The sequence below is a fragment of the Coccomyxa subellipsoidea genome (assembly GCF_000258705.1).
Source record: "Coccomyxa subellipsoidea C-169, whole genome shotgun sequence".
Taxonomy (NCBI): Eukaryota; Viridiplantae; Chlorophyta; class Trebouxiophyceae; family Coccomyxaceae; genus Coccomyxa; species Coccomyxa subellipsoidea.
Genome location: NW_005178032.1, coordinates 688,876 through 708,097, shown reverse-complemented (window position 1 = coordinate 708,097; position 19,222 = coordinate 688,876). Strand labels below are relative to the sequence as shown.

The 19,222-nt window shown below is 53.0% G+C and overlaps 2 protein-coding genes across 2 annotated transcripts; one reads left to right on the top strand and one right to left on the bottom strand.

Annotated features, from left to right (window-relative positions):
- Window positions 1-119: 119 nt before the first annotated feature.
- Window positions 120-2,881, top strand: COCSUDRAFT_56296 (TPR-like protein; the record flags this gene model as incomplete). The annotated part of the gene is made up of 8 exons (XM_005646332.1): window positions 120-236; window positions 424-607; window positions 917-1,058; window positions 1,244-1,311; window positions 1,557-1,649; window positions 1,831-1,979; window positions 2,443-2,546; window positions 2,812-2,881. The coding sequence occupies 8 exons, from the start codon at window positions 120-122 to the stop codon at window positions 2,879-2,881; spliced, it is 927 nt and encodes a 308-aa protein (XP_005646389.1).
- Window positions 2,882-4,105: 1,224 nt separating this feature from the next.
- Window positions 4,106-18,817, bottom strand: COCSUDRAFT_56295 (hypothetical protein; the record flags this gene model as incomplete). The annotated part of the gene is made up of 33 exons (XM_005646331.1): window positions 4,106-4,286; window positions 4,641-4,792; window positions 5,125-5,222; window positions 5,484-5,546; window positions 5,781-5,930; window positions 6,403-6,510; window positions 6,808-6,997; window positions 7,551-7,701; window positions 8,016-8,227; window positions 8,553-8,798; window positions 9,102-9,239; window positions 9,562-9,678; window positions 9,963-10,097; window positions 10,408-10,549; window positions 10,910-11,079; window positions 11,550-11,694; window positions 12,111-12,302; window positions 12,677-12,780; window positions 13,057-13,225; window positions 13,618-13,820; window positions 13,975-14,091; window positions 14,374-14,517; window positions 14,801-14,948; window positions 15,197-15,290; window positions 15,528-15,729; window positions 15,969-16,102; window positions 16,325-16,463; window positions 16,682-16,878; window positions 17,121-17,264; window positions 17,454-17,642; window positions 17,809-17,992; window positions 18,207-18,356; window positions 18,764-18,817. The coding sequence occupies 33 exons, from the start codon at window positions 18,815-18,817 to the stop codon at window positions 4,106-4,108; spliced, it is 4,962 nt and encodes a 1,653-aa protein (XP_005646388.1).
- Between the last annotated feature and the right edge of the window lie 405 nt (window positions 18,818-19,222).

Below are 19,222 nucleotides of genomic sequence, written 5' to 3'. Positions count from 1 at the left end.
CTTATGCTGGCACAGCCCGGCATCCACTACATATCCGTTGCAACCATGGCAACATCAGCCAGGATCAACGTCGATCTAGCTGCCAACAGGCAAGCTGTTCAAACAGTGCGCCAGGAAGGATGCAAAGACGGGATCTGATCCTCGGCAGCGTCCTCGCTGTCACCAGCGCCAATCTCTTGAGAACTGCTGATGCCCAGGCTGCCATCAGTGCAGCACCTGATTTGCGAGAGATCGAGGTGGGCATCACGAAGTCATTTAAAAATCGCTGGCAGCGTGAACAAGACAATCACAAGCTGTAAAATTAGCTGGAGAAGAATGTGTAGGCATTTTGCACAACCCGCAACTTGCCCAGGCCAATGAATAAGCAGTGGTGGGGTTTGGTGAAATTTGTCAGTTGCTTATACCTACTGTAAATGCCCCCAGGAGGCTGCGAGAGAGGCATATGCCAAGAGGGACTTCAGAACAACGCTTGAGCTTGTGGATGAGTTGGTGGCAGCCCAACCAAGCGCGGCACGCTGGCATGAGATGAGAGCCGCTGTCCGAGTGGATGGGAAGCAGTTCGAGAGCGCGCTGACCGACTTTAATCAGGCGATCAATGCCACCCCAGGTGGGACACAAAGCAACACGTCATTCATGTTGCCCTAGATGTAAGGGAGCTGTCAGCCTCGCCCTGCTTTACCTGTGACGTTAGTTTAAGAGTCTGATGCTTCTACACACATCCCAGCATGCAGCAAGGCAGAATCTGCATCAGGGGAATGAACTGTCAGTTCCTCAAAAGAGCATGAATCTGTAAGGGAGTGAGGTGCAGGGATCGGCTTGCTGCTCGGGTTCCTGCAGTTCACAGCATCTGCAATGGATCATATAGCATCATTCATGACCTGCCCTCAGAACCCACCGGGGATGATGACTAATGCAGGCTGCTGTGTGAGTGCAGCTGACAGCCTGGTGGAGCGAGCGAGGCTGCTGGCAGGGAGAGCGCTGGCCTATGAGGGGTTAGCCCAGTGGGAGGCTGCACTGGGTGACTACAACACTGCCCTCGATCTGGCGCGACAGGGAGGGTGGGTAGCTGTCTTCAATTCCCTGTGGAGCTGCGTCCTTCCGACAGTCTTGTATCGTTTTGCATCACCTTGTGAGGGGTGCTTTGCAACTATACTGGGTGCACCTGGATTGAGGGTTGGTTGCTGCTGGCCACAGTTTTATCTGATGGTTTTATGCAAACGAGAAGGAACATTTGTGTTCGTAGGCAATATCCGGATCCTTATGTCCTCAACAGCCGCGGAAACGTGCAAGCCTCCCTCGCCCGCTGGAAAGGTAGTGCACCACGGATGCCCTTTGTGCAGTACCTCGTGACTATGACATGTATCACCCCCTTGCCACTTCCTCTGGGGCCCAACGCATGCTTTGACCCATAAGGTGACACTCACAACAGCAGTAGTTTTACCATAGAAGACAGAGGGTCCCTTGCTGGAGCATTAGCTTGCAATGCCGGAAGTGCGTGGAATAGGGGCAGAGCCTATTGCTGTCGGGTGCTTGACTTTCTTGTGATCACCATGCAGAGGCTCGCCAGGACTACCTGAAGAGCGCAGCCGGCTTCCAGAAGGCGGCAGGTTTCAGGGACAGCTCGGGGTCATCTGCTCTCCGACTAGACGGTGAACATTCTACTAAGGACCCTGTTTAACATGCTATTCCAGTGGTCTGTTGCCTTGAGTGCATGCTTCCCAAAAACTTCTATCTCATATAGTTGTGTTTCAAGTGCAGCACGCCTTCACTGAGAGCATCTGAAACTGGTTTAGATGCATCAAACTAAGGGAAAAGCTGTGCTGCTTGTAGATGCTGTGGTGGCAGCATCAAACGCCGCCCTAGCGCTGGTACAATTGGGGGATGAGCCCGCCGCCATATTGGAGATGCGCAAGGCTCTCAGACGGGCACCTGGCAGCGCCGACCTCAGAGCCGCCCTTGCTGCCCTCTACTGGTCCCAGGTGCGCCCCAATCATTGTACCCGGGATCTGTCATCTTTTGAGCTACATCTGATCTTTAGAATTTCAAGGCTTTAAAGACATGCCCATGTGAGTCTCAGCATCAGCAGATCATTTGGTGGCGTAGGTTTGGTGCTCTTGCTGTACGTGGGACTAATCATATCTGATCTCCAGAGTTTTCTGAGCAGCTTTCAGGACATTTCCAAGTGCCTTCCAGCACCAGTATGACGTGTCGTACTTTTGCATGTATAGATGCAGACTTCTGACTAAGTGACAGACTGGTCCAGATGGCTGTTGTCAATCTGATACCATGTGCATGGCAAGCCGTTATCACTGCATATCCAGATTTCCTCACCTTGATATCATGGTCAGGCATGGTCTTAGGCGAATATATAATGTACTGTTTTACTACATCCCAAGCAGTGACAGCTACAGCTCCTGAGTGTGAGCACCTGCTTGGCTGCAGGGTAATGAGGCGGCAGCCGAGTCGGAGTGGAACTTTGCATGCGAGAGGATCTCAGTGGGCTGTAGCAAGTACCAGGACAAGGACTGGCTGTCACGCATTCGCAGGTGGATGCCATTTTCCCACATGCCTCACCACCATTTGCAGCATGCTCTGCATGACCTGCTGCGCTTTTAAGAATCCTTATTATTACTATTACTGCTACACGTTTTCCAGTTCCTTGGGATCGAGATCTAGGTACGTGCAGCAACACGTGTATCAGATTCCTCCATTCTGTGCGGTCATGGCATTTATTGCCTTTGATATGGCGCTATTCTGCCGGTGTGATGGAGGAGTGGGGAGGATGTCCAGATATGAGGCTGCTGCATGCAGGTGGCCTTCGAGCATGGTTGACCGCATGACATCCTTTCTGGCGCTGGCTTCTAGCAAGCGCGTGGCTTGAGTGACCTTGCAATTGTGTGAGAAAGGGGGTGGCGAGATCTAGCTACAATGAGAGATACTGCTATTTTGGACATTCATATCCTCGAGCACTATTCAAGGTCGGGGTCCCTCTTGAACAGAAGGTCTTCAAATGCTTGATCCGAGCCTAGGCTTCACTGGTGCGTAATGTCTATGAGAGGAAGATCATAATTGCAACAAAAGAGGTTGTCACAGTACCTGCAGACTGCCCGCGTGAGATCTAAACATCTTCTGTGGCATCGGAATTGAGATGTTCTAGGGCCTGGCAGGGGCTTGTAGAGGGTTACTATATATCCCTTAAACGTTCCCAGTTACATGACCTACAAAAATTGATAAAAAGGAAACGAATGTCTGCTGGCAAGCATGATCATTTTGCTTGAGGCTCAGCTTACTTCAGTAAACTAGTGCGGCTAGCTGCGCATGATACAGATAGAAAATGCCTACAACACCTCGAGAAATCATAAGGTATTTCCTTGACTTTCCTGCTGTCTGTCACGATGCAATGCATGAGAATAGAAAGCACCATCCCTCATATTTATGATCCCGCTTGCACATTCTAATACAACAATCCCAAGCACAAGCCTAGATCATTCTGATCTGCATACTGAAGCATGAAAACTCCCAGGTAAGCCAAAATGCACATAAACTTTTTTGATCTGTTCCTGCTTGAATTTAAGCTGTCCTTGTGTCTGCTAGCCACACTGCTGGTGTCCTTGCACAAACCTGATTTGATTGTGTGAAGGCATGACAAGGATCTATAATCTTCCCTACCCTGATTCAAGAGCCCCTCCTACCAAACCACTCACAAAAAAAACCCTGGCAAACCTTGTCATGTTGTAATGCACATGACTTGCACTTTGACCAGACGCGCCCACACAGCACACCAGAACACTACCCTGGACTCTAAATGACACAACACCTTGAAATTCTGACCACGCACCACCACCCATCTATCAGTCTATCCCTGAGCTTCACAAGTGCCCCATATGCCCCTGCTGCTTTAGGGCAGAATGCTGACATGTCTCCGGGCACCGTGTATTATCGTGTCATACTCTTGAATCTACAGAAGCGGCGCAAGCAGCAAGGTATGCAGGGGATCCTCGATCTCTTCCACGTAATCCCCACTATCTAATTCTTCCGCGCCTCTTGAAGTTTGGTTCGACGCTCGAGATGGCACGGCCCAGATGGCTCAACACAGGACAGCGCATCAGGTGGGAATGTGGCGCACGGAGATGACTCTCAGGCGCTTGCTGGCGTTTGTGCTGGACTGGATGGGGCCGAAGTGCTCTGTGGCCTCGCCCGTGCCGTCCCCCGGCAGCGATCGCATGCGCGCAGCCACGGCTGCCCGGGCCCTCTCCTGTGCACGCCTCGCCGGCGGCTGGGGCTGCCTGCGCGCGCATTGAAAAATAGCGCTGATGTTTTACAGTAACAATTCTGGTAAGGTGCAGCATGTGCACGGGCTGCCTGTTGGCACTATATTCACATTTGTAGTGCCTTCTGGCGAGTAAATCAGCTGAATGACATGCCAATGTTAGCAACATTGAGGCCAGCAACTTTGGAACCGAATGGTGACATAAATGATTTGAGATGGCCACCGTCCCCGGCATGTTGGAATGTCAAGCATCTTCACCTTCACCTCCAAAGCGGCAGAGGTGAATCTGCCTCTCTGAAGACCAGATACATGACATTTCTGCATGAGGGGTTTGCCAAGATAGGGCAAATGGGCGGGGAGGGTAGCTCACTCGGACTGCGTGGGTGAATCAGGGGTGGGCTCCACCGAGGAGCCCTCGCTGCGGGTCTCACTATCGCTGCTGTCCTTCTCCTCAGTGCGGCACACCAGCAGCACCGCACCTGCGCACACCGCCCCACACCCCTCAAACACATACAGACGAGACTGGAGATGTGAATTTTTCCGCTTGAGCGCATTGCCCTTTTTCCCTACTGCTAAAAGGCTAGTTTAGCATGGGTAAACCGGCTGCCCAATCCCTCTCTGTACTGTGATATGGACAACTTCTTCGAGGACGCCAGATCAACGCCAATTAGCAATAGACCGCCATCAACAGGCGGCCCGAGAAGCCGTCCACAGCACAGCCAGGCACAATCTCATTTAATAGTCTGGCTTCAAGAAGCACTTGTGACCGTCACTGCCCGTGTGGGAAAATGTTAGGGGGTGCGGCAGGGGGGCTCGCCTGAGGGGCCTGCAATGTGGGGGATAGGCTGGGGGACCAGCACAACATCGCCATCCACCTCCACAGGCTGCCACAGCCACGGCAGCACTGCCGGGCCGCTGTACTGCACTGCAACCTCCAGGTCACCCTGCTGGCCTACAACAGCACCGGAAGCAGTATCAGAGCAGCTGTGGGGATCTCATGTGGGGCCGCCAAAGCATTGTGGCACACAAAAGCATAGCAAAAAAAATCCAATGCCCGTGTGGCGTGGAATTCTTTGTTTGCGCTCGTTATGTCAACCCCGGAGCCATCAAAAATCCTGGTAATTCAAGATAGCGTAAAATAATTCACGCCATATGAGCATGAGTGGAACAGTAAGTAAATATGCATGAGAGAAGAAGCGGGTGCAGAGCCCACTTCGCTCAATGTCCTCTGCTGAGGTGGAGGCGGCTGCCTCGCCGCTGCGAGCTTCCCTCCTCACTGCTCCCAACAATGCACCATTACTCACCATCCAATCGCACCCACTTAGCTTTTCTTCATACAGCGAATGCATGCAGCACACCAGATCAAGCCAACACTGCATGCAAGGCGCAGGCGCACCTAGCATCCCTCCTCACTGTCAGATACCATCCAGCCATGCCCACCGTGAGATTTCTACTGAGATTAAATGCATGCAGACCAGATCCAAGCCAGGTTTGCACACAAGGGGCGCACCTGGCATGCCTGCAGGAACAAATGCAGCGTGGCCGGTGATGCGCAGAGTGCCCTTGAGCAGCACCCAGCTGGACTGCTGGATGTGCATCTCCCCGGGCGCCAGCTGGACCAACTCCGCATCGCGCATCCCCTGCTTCAGCTCCGCCAGTGCTGCAACAGATACCCATGAAATGTTTGTTATAACACGTTTTCCACTTCCTAGGCATCTGGGATCTAGGCACGTCCAGCAACACGTGTCTCAGATTTCTCCATTCTGTTGATCATGGCAACTTCTCCACCAATGCAATGACGATCCACTGGACTCAAGTCCTCCCTTACGTAAAATATCCAGCTCTTGTGAGGCCTGCCCCATGCAATGAATGTTATGCAACTTTTCTCCTTCTATAGTCGCCCTTACCGTTATCTAGTGGGAGAGGCACATATACGCCCTGACAACCAGCAAGCTCTTGTCTTGTGCAACTTCCAAATCATGCGTGCTTGTGATTCCTCACAAAGAGCTGTCAAGAGGCTCACCATGAAATAGCACGGCAAAAACGGCGCAGATTTGCGTATTTTGGATTGCGTTAAAAGTGGTGTCAACAAGCACAAGTGAGTGTGGGGCAAAAAGTAAGGGAGAGTTCACCTTGAGCGGCGTGCTTGCGGATGTGCTTCCAGACCTTGCGGGCCTCCAGGCTGCTCACCACCTCCAAGTCGGTTGGGCCGTTGCGCCCCGGGCCGTTCTGGTGCAGACCTGAAGGACCGAGACAGAGTGATCACGATGATGCAACATCGGAAATTACATGGATCTCACTCCATGTAATTGAGCCATTGCCATCTTCTTCAAGATATGCTGCAGTTTTTTTTGACCTCATGTGCCTGGCTCGACAAATGCTTCTACAGACACCCATGAATGAGAGCTCATGTCTCTTCCAGGACAGTCGCAGAACCCCTGCTGCCAAGTCCATCATGGAAGGAATAAGAGGTCTTGTACACGGCGTATGTATCGTGTTCTTAATGTATGGTGCAATGGAGTTCAGCTGCAGCGCACCCGACATGTCATCGTGAATGTTGCACGTTTCGCGCAGCTTGTCATCGGAGTGCTCTTTGGAGTCCCTCCCCTTTTCTGTTTCGCCGCCCAGGTGCATCGCCAGCGGGGCTTCCAGCGCAGCCTCCAGCTCAGCGCTCATCACATCATGCGCCTTCGCTGTGTGGCCCACCTTGGCCCACACATCGTGCACCTGCGCAGCCAGCCCCACTTAGATACTGCCGTTTTTTCTTCTTCCTGAACGGGAGTCCTTCTGCGCACAAAAATTTCTCTTGCTTGGACGACTAGGTATTGCAAAGCTGCACGACTTGCCAAGGCACAATGAGGTCATCGACACATCAGTCTACACAGCCTTTGAATCACACATGCAAAGTTGCATGGAAAACAAGGAGGCTAATGGCACAAATGAGACACAGCCATCGGCACATGCGCTCAGACATGCGCAAAGCAGGGTCATAAAGTCCTCAAATTTGAATGGCTCCCTTTCAGAGAAATGCGAATGGCCAGGCCGAACAAAGCCCCCTTGTGCCGACGCCAATTGCGCCCAAGCGTGCATTATAAGCCGGAATTGGCCGGCCAACGAGACATGTCCCACTTGCTACCACCAGTCGCTCCTTAGTCTTCTATCTCCAAGACGCTCTGGAGCGCCTCAGCAAGCCCCTTATGAGGGCTTGTGCAAACATGCGCAAAGCAGGGTCACGAAGTGCAAAAATAATCAGCAGCGGCGGAGGGATGTGTGTGCGCACGTGCATGGGCTGCCGGTGGCCGGGCGGGTTGCGCGCGAGGCGCTTGATGGTGCGGCTGCGCGCCTGGCCGACGGCCAGCGCCTGGAAGTGCGTTGCGGCCGCCGCCATCACCTCGCTCTTCAGCCGCTCCACCAGATACAGCGCCGCCACGCTGCAGCCAATCCATGCCACGTCGCTCTGGAAGATGCGCTTCTGAGAATGTCATCTTCTGGCAGTCTGTTCAGGAAGAGCAGCACAGCACCTCTTTCCAATCCTCGTGCCGCATCTCATATAGAAGAGCCTTGCAAAGCTAGGCTGTTCTGCATGAGCTGGGCCGGAACTCGGAAAGGGGTGCTGGAACATGAGAAGCAGCGGGGATCGTCCCTGGCTATTTCAATGAAGACAAGGAGCCCAAGGCATGTCTGCTGCGTTACAGATTCCCAGTCGCAAGACACGGTATTCGTGCGCTAGAGCAGGCGGCCCCACCGGTACAGGTCGAGCTCAAGCTGGCGCAGGTGGGAGTCTCCTGCAGCTGCCCGCTGCTGGACAGCGGTGACGAGGCTCTGGGGGAAATGGAACAGCACGGGGCCCTGCATGAGCGCATTGCCGACGGCCACGCAGGGCCCGCTGCCCGGCAGAGACTCGCCCGCCAGCGAGCTCAGCAGCCCAAATACGCCACCCCTGCCCATGAAGTACTCCTGCGCATGCCCAGAGAAAGCTCCTTCAACTGTTTATAAAGCAGGCTGTCAGTTTCTGGTGGTCCGCCCTGCTGCCGTTCTGTTCAAGGCCTGAAGTATGCTGCAGTATGGCAATCCCACCAGACATGCAATGCAAGGCCGCATGATCTTTGGTATGTTGCATGTCAGAGATCAGCCAATGTACAACCCACCCATAGCTGGCATCCCCAATATCAAGGTTGGATAATGGTGCTGGGGTTGTCAGGCACAGGCGGGATGCAAAGCGGCTCCTCGGAAGCTTGCCTGAGGCTCGACTTGAACAAAAAGCATTGTTTAGGGGAGGCACCTGGGTGTGGCCGCTGGCAGTGACGTAGCTACTGCGCACAAGGCCCGCAATGACAATATAAATGCCGGACCCGGGGCAGGGATCGCCGCCCTCCGCCCTGCTCCCACCGCGCGCGGTGGCCGCCGCCGGCCGCGGGGGCGTCCAGATGGTCTCGCCGCTGGTGCACTTGATGAGCGTGCCGCTCGCCAGCAGCGCGTCGAAGACCGGCTTGGGCAGACCCTTGAGGAAGGGCAGGTTGTTCAGCACCTGCAAATTGATCATTCCTTCAGTAAGCATCTAGCCAGAAGCGCTCAAGGCTGTAAAAATCAAATGCAGCTTTAGGTGATCTTGCTCAGGACATGCATGACTGACATGGCCCTCCACATGGGGCTCTGCAGAAAAAAGCATGCTTTCACCGCGGTTCCGCTCACAGACAGACACACACACACACAATATCAAGCAAATTCTCATCAAGCCAAGGTACTGTTGGGCAGCAAGGAGACAAAGCTGTGCATAAATCTTGCTACCACAATATTGTGTGCAAGGCGTGAGATGACCAGGTGCAGGCACCTCGTCAATGCGATGGGAGAGGCCGAGGGAGTGCTTGCGCATGAGGCGGCGCTCGTTCTTCTGGATGGGCTCAGATAGCAGCTCCTTCTCAACCTCGTCCACCATGCCGCTGTGGTACAGCTGCTCCACAAACAACCCCTGCCAGCAAAATTTGAATGCTGGGCACAACCCCAATGGCATGACACAAGCCTGCTTTGGAGGTCCCTTGGCACGCTTAACATTGGAACAGAAAAGCGTTGCAGTTTGCTGAAACGAGTGGTGGGGATGGTCACCTAGCAACTCTCTAAGCTTACTTTATGATGGACCGTGACAATCCCCTCAGCCCCTCTCAGGAAGGTGCAATGAACGAATTTTGAGACGCCTTCTTTATGCTCGCATGCATAACATGCATGCATAACAAGACGTGCATAATTGTCCTTGCGCTCAGATTTTGTCCAGCACATTCAGATCGTTGGGCTACCTGTTGGCGCAGGATGGCCATGGCTGCCCGGTGGGTCTGGATCGCCTGGAACCTGGCAGGGGCCTCAATCTCCCGCTCGATGATGAACCTCCACACCTTCTTGCTCTCCGACTTTACCTGTGGCATCATGACACACCCTCAGGAAGTTTCTTGACACAGACTTGATTGAATCATGCTTCTTCATTATGCTCCTTGAATGCGCCACTCGACATATGCCGGTGCAGGACGATACCAGCATGTCAGCTCTTTTGGAGGATAGTTGACAGTCTTTTCTTAGCCCACTACGGGACTGCATGCTGCATGCAAGGCTACCTAGACAGGAAGTGAGCATATTTTGAGCAAAAGCAGGGCGTTAATGATCTCATGATCAAGTGAACGTCAAGGTGAGCCGAATTGCACACCTCGTCCTGAATGACGCCGCTCTTGGCGAGCTCGTTCAGCCACTGTGCCTGGGGGCTCCACGTGAGCGCCAGCCAGTACTCCACAGCCACCTCAATCGACAGCAGCATCACGCCGCTGAGCTGGCGACCCAGCAGCTGCGCACACAGAACATGCCAGTCCATTATTACATTCAAATAGCGCTGCATGTACATCAGGTTCCTAGTCTTTCTCACCATTCCAAAAGTCAGCAAAAATGATGGTTTTCAAAGTACATGTCAGACAATGTTAAGCAATTGTACCCTCTCTCAATTGCATGTCACAAACTGCATGCCAGCCAATATTACACATTTGTATCTACTCTCAATTGCAAGTCACATCCGTAGCACCTTGATGCTGATCAAGGGACAAAACCTGCAGCATTGGAAACATGCTCAATCAACCATTTCATTGAAGTGGGATGCTGACCTCCGCGAGCCAGGTGGCAGGGGCAATGAGGCAGGGCCTCACGAGGAAGCGCGGCCCCCAATTTCCCGCCATGATGGTCAGGCGGCGCAGCGAAAAGAGGCTGCGCGACAGCCACCTCACTGTCCCCCGTCCGCACACATCCCTGCACGGCACACATTCGCTCTCGAACGATTTTTGGGCATAGTAACTTTGCACCAAGGAGTGATAACCTGGCTGGAGCACGTTAGCGGATTGGAATCAGTTAAACACCGACTGTCAGTGCCAGGGAAACCTCGCAAACACCACATCTGGCTCAATCTCTAGAATATGTCCACATTCAAACCTGCACAACACATTTTTGGCGCATAGCAACTCGGTAAGTATTCACAGACTTGTGTCCTACAGCATGTCGAGGTTCTGCATGGGAAGGTAGATTTAATCTGCCCTAAATGGAGCTGGCAGCATAACTTCATGAAGTTCCCTGAATAGGCAGCATGCAGGTTGAGGTCGCCAAAGTGCGCACCTCTCGACGACCTTCCAGATGGAGAGGGGCTGCGAGGAGCGGTCCATGGCGGCGTCGCATGCGTGGTCCAGTTCCACGATGCCCCGGCCGCTGAGCAGCCCCTGGCCGCGCTTCTCGTGGAAGTAGCGCTTCAGTCCCGCCACCAGCCGCACCCGCGCCTCCGCCAGCACCTGCATAGCAAAGACAGATTAATTTATTACACATGCACCCTGACGCGACATAAAATTTTGCCGTATACAGTCCGTTTTTATCCCATTCCAAAGCCCCATGTGCGCTCATAGAATTACAAAACGGTGAGCGACCCGGTGGATTCATCACCACACGTGGTGAACAATTGACAATGAAATGACCACGTCTTGTCCTTCTCGTTGTTAAAATCCTAGCTTGCTACCTGTTGCTCCTCAGTCCTTTAGTCAAATTGATTAGTGATATGCTCAGCTTCAGTACCACACTGCTTCCACCCCTGCCTTCCTGCTCTTTCTTGCCTGCTGCACACGTGCTGCCCTCCTCACTTGCATTTAAAGTGAGTACACAGCGGCAAGGAACACATGCAGAGTCCGCTGCTCCAGGATGTGTTAACTTGAGGTCAACAGGGACAGTTTGGGGATACACAGAAACGAAAATTTAGAGAAAATTGCACCTCTGGGTCATCCTCGTCCAGGTCATCCTCGATGTCTTCATTGTCTTCGGGATTGTTGACATCGGGAGGGTTGTGCATGAGCGGCGAGCTCAGCACCCTGTGCAGCGCCTTGGTCTCTGCCCGCTTCTTCCTGCTCGTCAGCGTCCTGCCAAGCATCCATTCCAATGGATCTTCTCAGGTTCGTCAGCTGAAATTTTACTTAGTTTCCCTGGCCTGCCAACAACCCAGCAGCACAGCGCAGCCATATTCTCGCCACACTTCCTCACCCTCCAGCCCCGGCTGGCGGGGGGCGGTATATATTCTGCGCACCGCGCCCAAGGTCGATTGGGTCTTGCTTGGATCTGAAAGGATTATGGCAGCCTTTACATGCAGCTTGTCTGCAGACCTTGCCTCCGGCAGAAAAAGCGAGCAATACAAATGATGATAACGATATTTACCCACATGCAAGACATGGTGCATGAAGACTCAAAGATCAAGGAGATACTGAGGTGGGATGAGGTGATGTGATGACTGAAATTACAAAGGGTCAGAATTACTAAGATAACTTTGTGTACTTGTCACCTACGGTTGCCGCCGGGGGTGGGTGCAGAGGTGTCGGTGAAGGAGAATGAGACGCCGACTGCCACGTTTGGGTCCTGGCGCACGATTGTGCGCCCCTTTGGCTGCTGCGGCTGCTGACCCTCCGCATGCCCGCTGCCCACCATCGACACCCACCGCATGCTCGGCCTCTCCCCTTCCCCCTCACGCGCATCCCTGCAATGGCAAGTCGATACCCGCTCTTCAGCACCTCACAGAAAAGTGAAACCGCTGAGACCGCTGGATGTCTTTGCAATCTCAGTACGCCCAATATTACAGAGGTGCTCGCCAAACTTTTCAGTCGAATTGTAGCCCACCCAAAACCAGACCTAAATGTCAAACCTGTTGCGCTTGGGGATTCAAAGCGAAAGCAACCTCGCGGATCAATGCAGAAAAAGATTTGGAAATGATTTGAAATCATGCATGGTCCATGTGCATACCACTCTAGTTCACCCTACAGGACACCTGGAGAATGGAAGTCTCCAGCAAAACACTCTTATGAACTCTCACTCCCTAGAGGCAGGGCCGTGACGTGGGCTGTGGTGACTCACCCAGGCCTGACCATCTTCGGGACAATGATGGGCTGTGGGATGACGGTGCTGCGGTGCTTACGCTGCAGGCTCTCCCTCCCAGAAAGGGTGGAAAGCAGCACGTCCTGGAGACAGTGACCTTCCGTCAGCCACAATCTTGATAAAAAAAATCTCAAACTGTTGGCATGCAGCAGATTCACCGTGAGTCAGTGGCAATCTGCAGCACAGGTCAGTTTGGATGTGCGAATGTGCCTTCATACACAGCCAAGGAATGCAGCATTCCCATATGATTCCGTGCTTACATGCAGCACAGTGCAGTTTGATGCTGCGGGCATGCGCACAGAACACAGTCGAAGAGGAAGCGTTAGAGGATCCGAGCAGGTGGCAGCCTGAGCACAGACCTGGAAGGGTGATGGCGCAGGAAGAGCCTGCACTGGCTGCTGTGCAGTGGTGGAAGGGATGGTGGCCATGGAGTCAATTGAGCTCTGGGAAGCAAACCGCTGGAAGGGAGACGGCTGTTGCTCCAGCAGCTCTCGCTGCAGCGTTGCGTCCGCAGTGCCCTGTGACGCCCTGCAGCCGACAACAAAGGGGGTCCAAACAATGCATGCACTGCTTCTGCTTGCACATCAGATAATAGCCAACACGACATGAACCCCCTGCGGTTCACGCTGAATGAGTTTTAGGAAAGACACCATTGTAGCCACACATTGACCTATATGGCATATCTAATAGCACTTGGTTTGCTCAGGACCCATTAACCCAGCCACAAGTCCTCAGTCTTGATGCAGAAGGGTGGCGTGGGATTTGAAGTCGCCAAGAGAGAGATCAGTGCCAACTAGGACAAGGAGGCTCCAGAACAGCACGTCGCATGGAGGAAGATGACTTATTGTCAGGCACAGACCCGCAGATAAACGCCATGTGCACTATGCAAAGTGTTCTTAGCAGAGGGCATGTAGACGCACTGGGAGGCCTGGGAAAGCCGGGAGGAGGGAACGTTGGAGGCTGCTGCGTCCTCCTCAAACTCCAGCCGGTCCACGAGGTCCATCTTGGGCGGCTGCGCGGGCAGCTCGTCCGCCAAGCGGATGTCAAACGCCGGGTTCTCCAAATCCAGCACCTCAGGCTCGCTCTCATCGTCGTTCATGTCGATCACGTGCTCAGCATCCTCCTGCAAAGACAGATTTTAACGCTAAGACAAGTTATTCTCAGGAAGACTCGCAAATGCTTCACCGAGCAGCCGCATAAAAATGCATACAAATGCCCGGAATGATGTGAGGAGCTGCCGATTTGATATAAATGCAAGAGCGAAAGGAGTAGGGCACCTGTTCAGCTTCCTTCTCCTGGTTCTGCCGCGATGGGCCGAGGAAGGGTACGTCATAGGCCCCAAAGCCCTGGTGCCGGTCCTTCATCTCTTTGTTGCCCTCCGCGGCCCCGATGACCTGGCCGAAGTGCGTTTGTATGCCTGCATGCCCCCGAAATAGATTACATAATCTTCATCGTTGATCGTCTGTGTACCGACAATTCCCTGAACCAACCATGCCAAACCTCCATTGCTCTAATTGGCTATTCCTGAAATAATTGTCATCCCCTGTCATGCTAAACCCGCCCTCTACCAGGCAAGAGATCGGAGCCCTTTGGGAACAAACAACACTCCTGGTAGAGCTGGTAAGCTGCAATAGGGTAGACTGCGTGCCCGAGGGAAAGGCAATCTCTTCTGCGACCGTGTTGGCGCGCAGCAGGTTGGCTGCGCACTGCCTGGCGGCCGCCAGCTCCGCCGGAGGCAGCTCGGCGGAAGCTCCACTGTCCTCCCCGTCACCTCCTTCGTTCTCTCCCTCCTCCAATGTGGCCAGAGTGGCCCTTGTTGCCTGCACAGCCATAAAAGCGCTCATCAACCTTCCCACAAGAGGCAGCATGCAGCTACTCAGCACCAAAAAGACAATGACTTGATCAGTGACCTGCAGAGACATGGTGCTGCCAGTAAGCCTGAGGCAGCAATGATGGGTATGGACAAAGACTCGCCATGTCGGGGTTTGATGCTTATCGACAGACCAATCAAGCATATAGGTTTGCAACCCCTCGAAGATTATTTAGATGGCTTGAACTTCCTATCTAGCTCATCAACGCTATTGGCAGTCATGGCTGTCTCACCAGGCCCATCTCTTCATCAACGCTCAGCCTGGACAGCAGCGGCTGCTCCTCGTCCCCAGAGGAGTGCCTTGGGCCCTGGGCGTCGCCGACCGCTGAGGATGAGCCGTTGATCCAGTGCGCAGTCTTTGCCAGCGCTTTATCCTGCGCCCTGCAGCACAGAATGTTGTTCACAAGTTAGTAGTGCTGAGTATATCCCACATCCCAGCATGCATGGTGCAATACCTGTATTGCCTCAGCAGATCATATATTACATTCATATTGGCTAGATAGAGGGGTTTCAGCAATCCTAATTGTGCTGCCCCTTGCAATAATTAAGCGAGGAGATGGCCACACAAGAATGCGTGAAGAATGAATGCACTAGTTGAAATTTCATGGCAAAGTAAAAATAAGTCTCACTTCTGCTTCTCAGCGTTGGAGGGGGATATCTGTGCGAAGTGGTCCAGCTTCCCATGCAAGTCCACGAAAGTCTCCACTGACGTCCAGTCCACGCCTGGACATGCATGCATGCATTGATTAAGTTGTCAAGTCCCAGCCTTGGTAAGGGCAATATGGAATGAAAGTTCCTGGTTGCTGCTGCATGATGCCTTCCATATCTGACTCGCAAATGAGCGATTGACATTGTCCTGACCAGCATCCCCCTCTGCTGCATACCCTCCAGATATCTTCCCCGAAAGCATGCATGCAGCTCGTGCAGATGACAAATATACATTGCATAACGATGACTCACCGCGCAGCATCTCGTCCTCGTCATGCTGCAGGTCCTCGATGGCGGTGCGTGTGTAGCGCAGCAGCGCCCGGGCGGCCTTGCCGCGCATGCGCACTTTGACGGGGGAGATATCGCTCAGCCGGGTCCAGCGCAGTATCAGCGGCATCAGCGGGGCATTCACCACCAGAGTACACACCACTATGCCCGCTGTCCATAGCGCCAGCTGTCACACACGCAAACTCCATGTCAGAGCAAATCCCATCAAGCAGATCCCAACGTGCGATAGCCGAGTAAGATCCCTGCCAGATCCCCATGACTTTGACAATACCTACATTAGAAAATGGCGCTGTGTGTGGCATCTGCAGTCGGTGGCCAGAGGAGCCCTGCCAGGACGATGAGAGCTTTGGCAGGTTCATTGCTAGGGATGAGACATGAGTGAAGAAGAGAGGGGCCTGAGCGCACCTCTGCAGTGACTGCGCGGTTAGCTAGCGTCGGATCTGGGTTCTGCTCTGTGACGACGACCTGGGTTAGGATCAGGGAGACCGCTCCGCGCAGCCCACCAATCGTGGCAAACAAAATCTCCGACATTGTCATCTCTGCAACACGCAACATTGCCAGTGATGATTCCTTTTTGAGCATGCATCTGCATGTCAATCATGCATCTGCTGGATAATTCTAACAGCATGCATTTGCATCCCTTTCCGAACCCCACTGGCTTGTATGTAGCCTCAAGACTTGGCTTATCTCTTATAAAGGGAGCATGTCCATACAGGGATGAATGATGGTAATTCTTGGAAGAAGCTGTAAGTGCAGCTCACCTGACTTTGCGAGCTTGAATAAGGGGTTGAACAGCGCGATGGTGACTCCCCGAACAATGATAGTGGCAATGAAAATCAGTGGGAGGCGCCAGAAGATTTTAAATAAGACTGCCAGATTGCCCTCGTCCTCAAACAGTTCCTGTGGCACAAGAAGTTAGGATGAAGTTTGGTCTGTGACAGATTTTTAGACTATCAAGAATGTCTGTGCATGCGGTTGGAAGTCCTACAATTATTACAAATTTCAAGTTATCTTCCCTGATGCATGCACTGGAGGAGTCCTCACAGGGGTGCGCACTAGTGCACACCAGGCAAGCTTCACTGGTGATTTGCAGCATTCATTGCAGACAGATTGGTCACCGTGGAGGAGCGCCAGAAGAAATTGATGGAGGAGGCGCCAGCAAAGAAAAAGATGAGGCCGTTGAAGGCAAAGACCACTGTGTCCCAGAAGATCTCAAAGGCGCCACTCTCCACCACTCGAGGACTCATGTGCCACTTGCCTGTCGCGCTGCCATACAGGCCAAACACCACCACTGCTATGACACCGCTCACCCCACCTGAGCACACACGGACCAATAACTATTCATGCATGGTCTCCAAACATCATGCTTGGACCATTACTGACATCACGCCAGGCAGAATGCAGAATGCAGAATGCAGTCCAACGTTTTGATTGCAAAGCCTGTCAATGCCAGCAACAGAGCCTGCAAGATATTATGCGCAAATTGTCCCCGTCAAGCCCACGACAGGTTACTAGCACAGCAGTACTCTTGTATTGAGTAGAGAAGGCTGGACTCACATGGACCGTTGGCCACATAGAAGGACAGGTATGCCATGCCAACAATGAGCGCCAGCTGCTCAGGGGCCTTGTGGCCACGCCTGTGCATGAGTCTGAGCACCAAGCGAGTAAGCACGCCAAAGGCAAGGCCCAGCACCACTCCCCCTGAAGCCAGACGCATGCGTCAGAACAACAGTCAACAAAAGTTATCGATGCTTGCTTCAGCAAAGCAATTGCCGCTTCAGGTGCTCCAGCTGGTGCTGCAGATGACATGCACGCCTCCCAAGCAGTCAAGACAGCGCACACGAAGCCAGTAGAGGCTCAGAAGACATGCATGCATTCAGGGGTGCTCACCGAAAGCCAGCCAGCAGATGCTGCTTGCGATTTCGAGCATCTGCTCAAAGAACCCCAGATCGCTGGCAGTCTTGCCGTTCTGCATGCGCTTGACCATGCGGAAGAAGATCTCAAACAGGACGATGGAGGTGGCGTCATTGAAGAGTGACTCGCCCTCCATAAGCACAATCAATTTCTCTGGCGCGCCGCCTGCTCAGCCATGCATCCTGCTTTGAGCCTTACAAACCTTGTGCACATTGAAAGCGCGCAAACGACAGGTCCACACCTGTCATGGCTGAGCACAAAAAGGTACATACATGGCAGTCATGCACAACTGTCCAGTGAGATGCCCAGTGATGCTGGGAGACTCTCGCACCCTTCTTGAGGATGGCAGACACAGCGACTGCATCTGTAGATGCGATCATGGCCGAGAACAGAGCTGCATGCTGCCAGGTCCAGCCTAAGTCCTTGAGGCCCAGGACGTACAGCAGGATGGGCACAAACATGGCCGTGCTGGCAATGACCACCAGGAATGCGAAGGAGATCACATGCACGATCATCTGCATGCACAAACACTGGTTGGCATGCATGGGCACATGAGATGCAGATACTGTCCAAGCTTGTCACGATCAACGGTGTTGAACTCTTGATAGCACAGGGCCTTCTGTTCAGCAGGCCGAAATATGTAGCTGTCAAACGAATGAAGCAGGGCAAGCCCCGACATGGGATGGGGCTGCCGATATCAATGCATGCAAATGTGATGCCCTGCTGTACCTTCTTGAAGACATAGTAGTCTATCCGCACAGCGGCATCGAAGAGGATGGGCGGCAAGAACACGTACAGAAAGATGTCAGCAGGCTCCACCCCCAGGAACAGGGCGAAGGCATTTCCAACCCGCCCCAAGTTCAAGGGGAAGGACAGCGCCTGGCAAAGACCACCTGACCAAAATTTCAAGACGATTAGTCTTTAAACTGCAGTTTTGGTAGCATGCAGCAGTTTATGCGTCGCTGGGCTGGTGTCAAGGTGCCCCATGCCATCTTCATTTAGGTGAGCAACTCCTGACGAGTACACGATGCTGAGCATTGAGCTCTTACAAAAACTGGATTTCAAAGATTTATAAGTCATGCAGAGCGATCAAGGCATATGCATGGCCTCTCAGATCTGCAGCGGGGCGCACCTAGAAGTAGTATGTACAGAGCCGACAGCTGCCCTGAGCATATACAGGAGGCGAGAATTGCAATGGAGATGAAGAGCACTGCATCACTGCCGCTGTTTGGTACAGTGCACCAGTTGTACTTTTCATGATCTTGAACGCGATGTGCGTAGGAGACGTTTGCTGTCGCGCACTCCGGGGACGAACCGACAAAGTCCCAAGCCCCCGTCATCTTGAAATAGGAACGATCCTTTAAATATCAGGGTGCATCCTAGGCAATAAGTCAATCCATCCAAGCCAGGCTTTGGAGAACAGCTATTAAATTGTACTATTGTGTGTACGATTCCACCTTGTCGATCACCAAATGTTCAGCAATCGCACTTGCACATGCTCTAAGAGACATGGTGTGCTTGTCAATGTTTTGTGTTGGCATTGGACTCCATGCTCACAGTCCTAGCCCTTTGCAGGGCACTGTGGTTTGTCACGGTTAGTAATCCCATAGCCTGTGTTGGCCTTTTGGTTTCAGCCATGCTCATGCAGTGATTGCAAGGACCTCGTGATGAGCACGATGGGATCGACTAATATTTCTTACACTCCTGAAACATGGTCATCATCCTCATGGCTGATCAATCAGTCT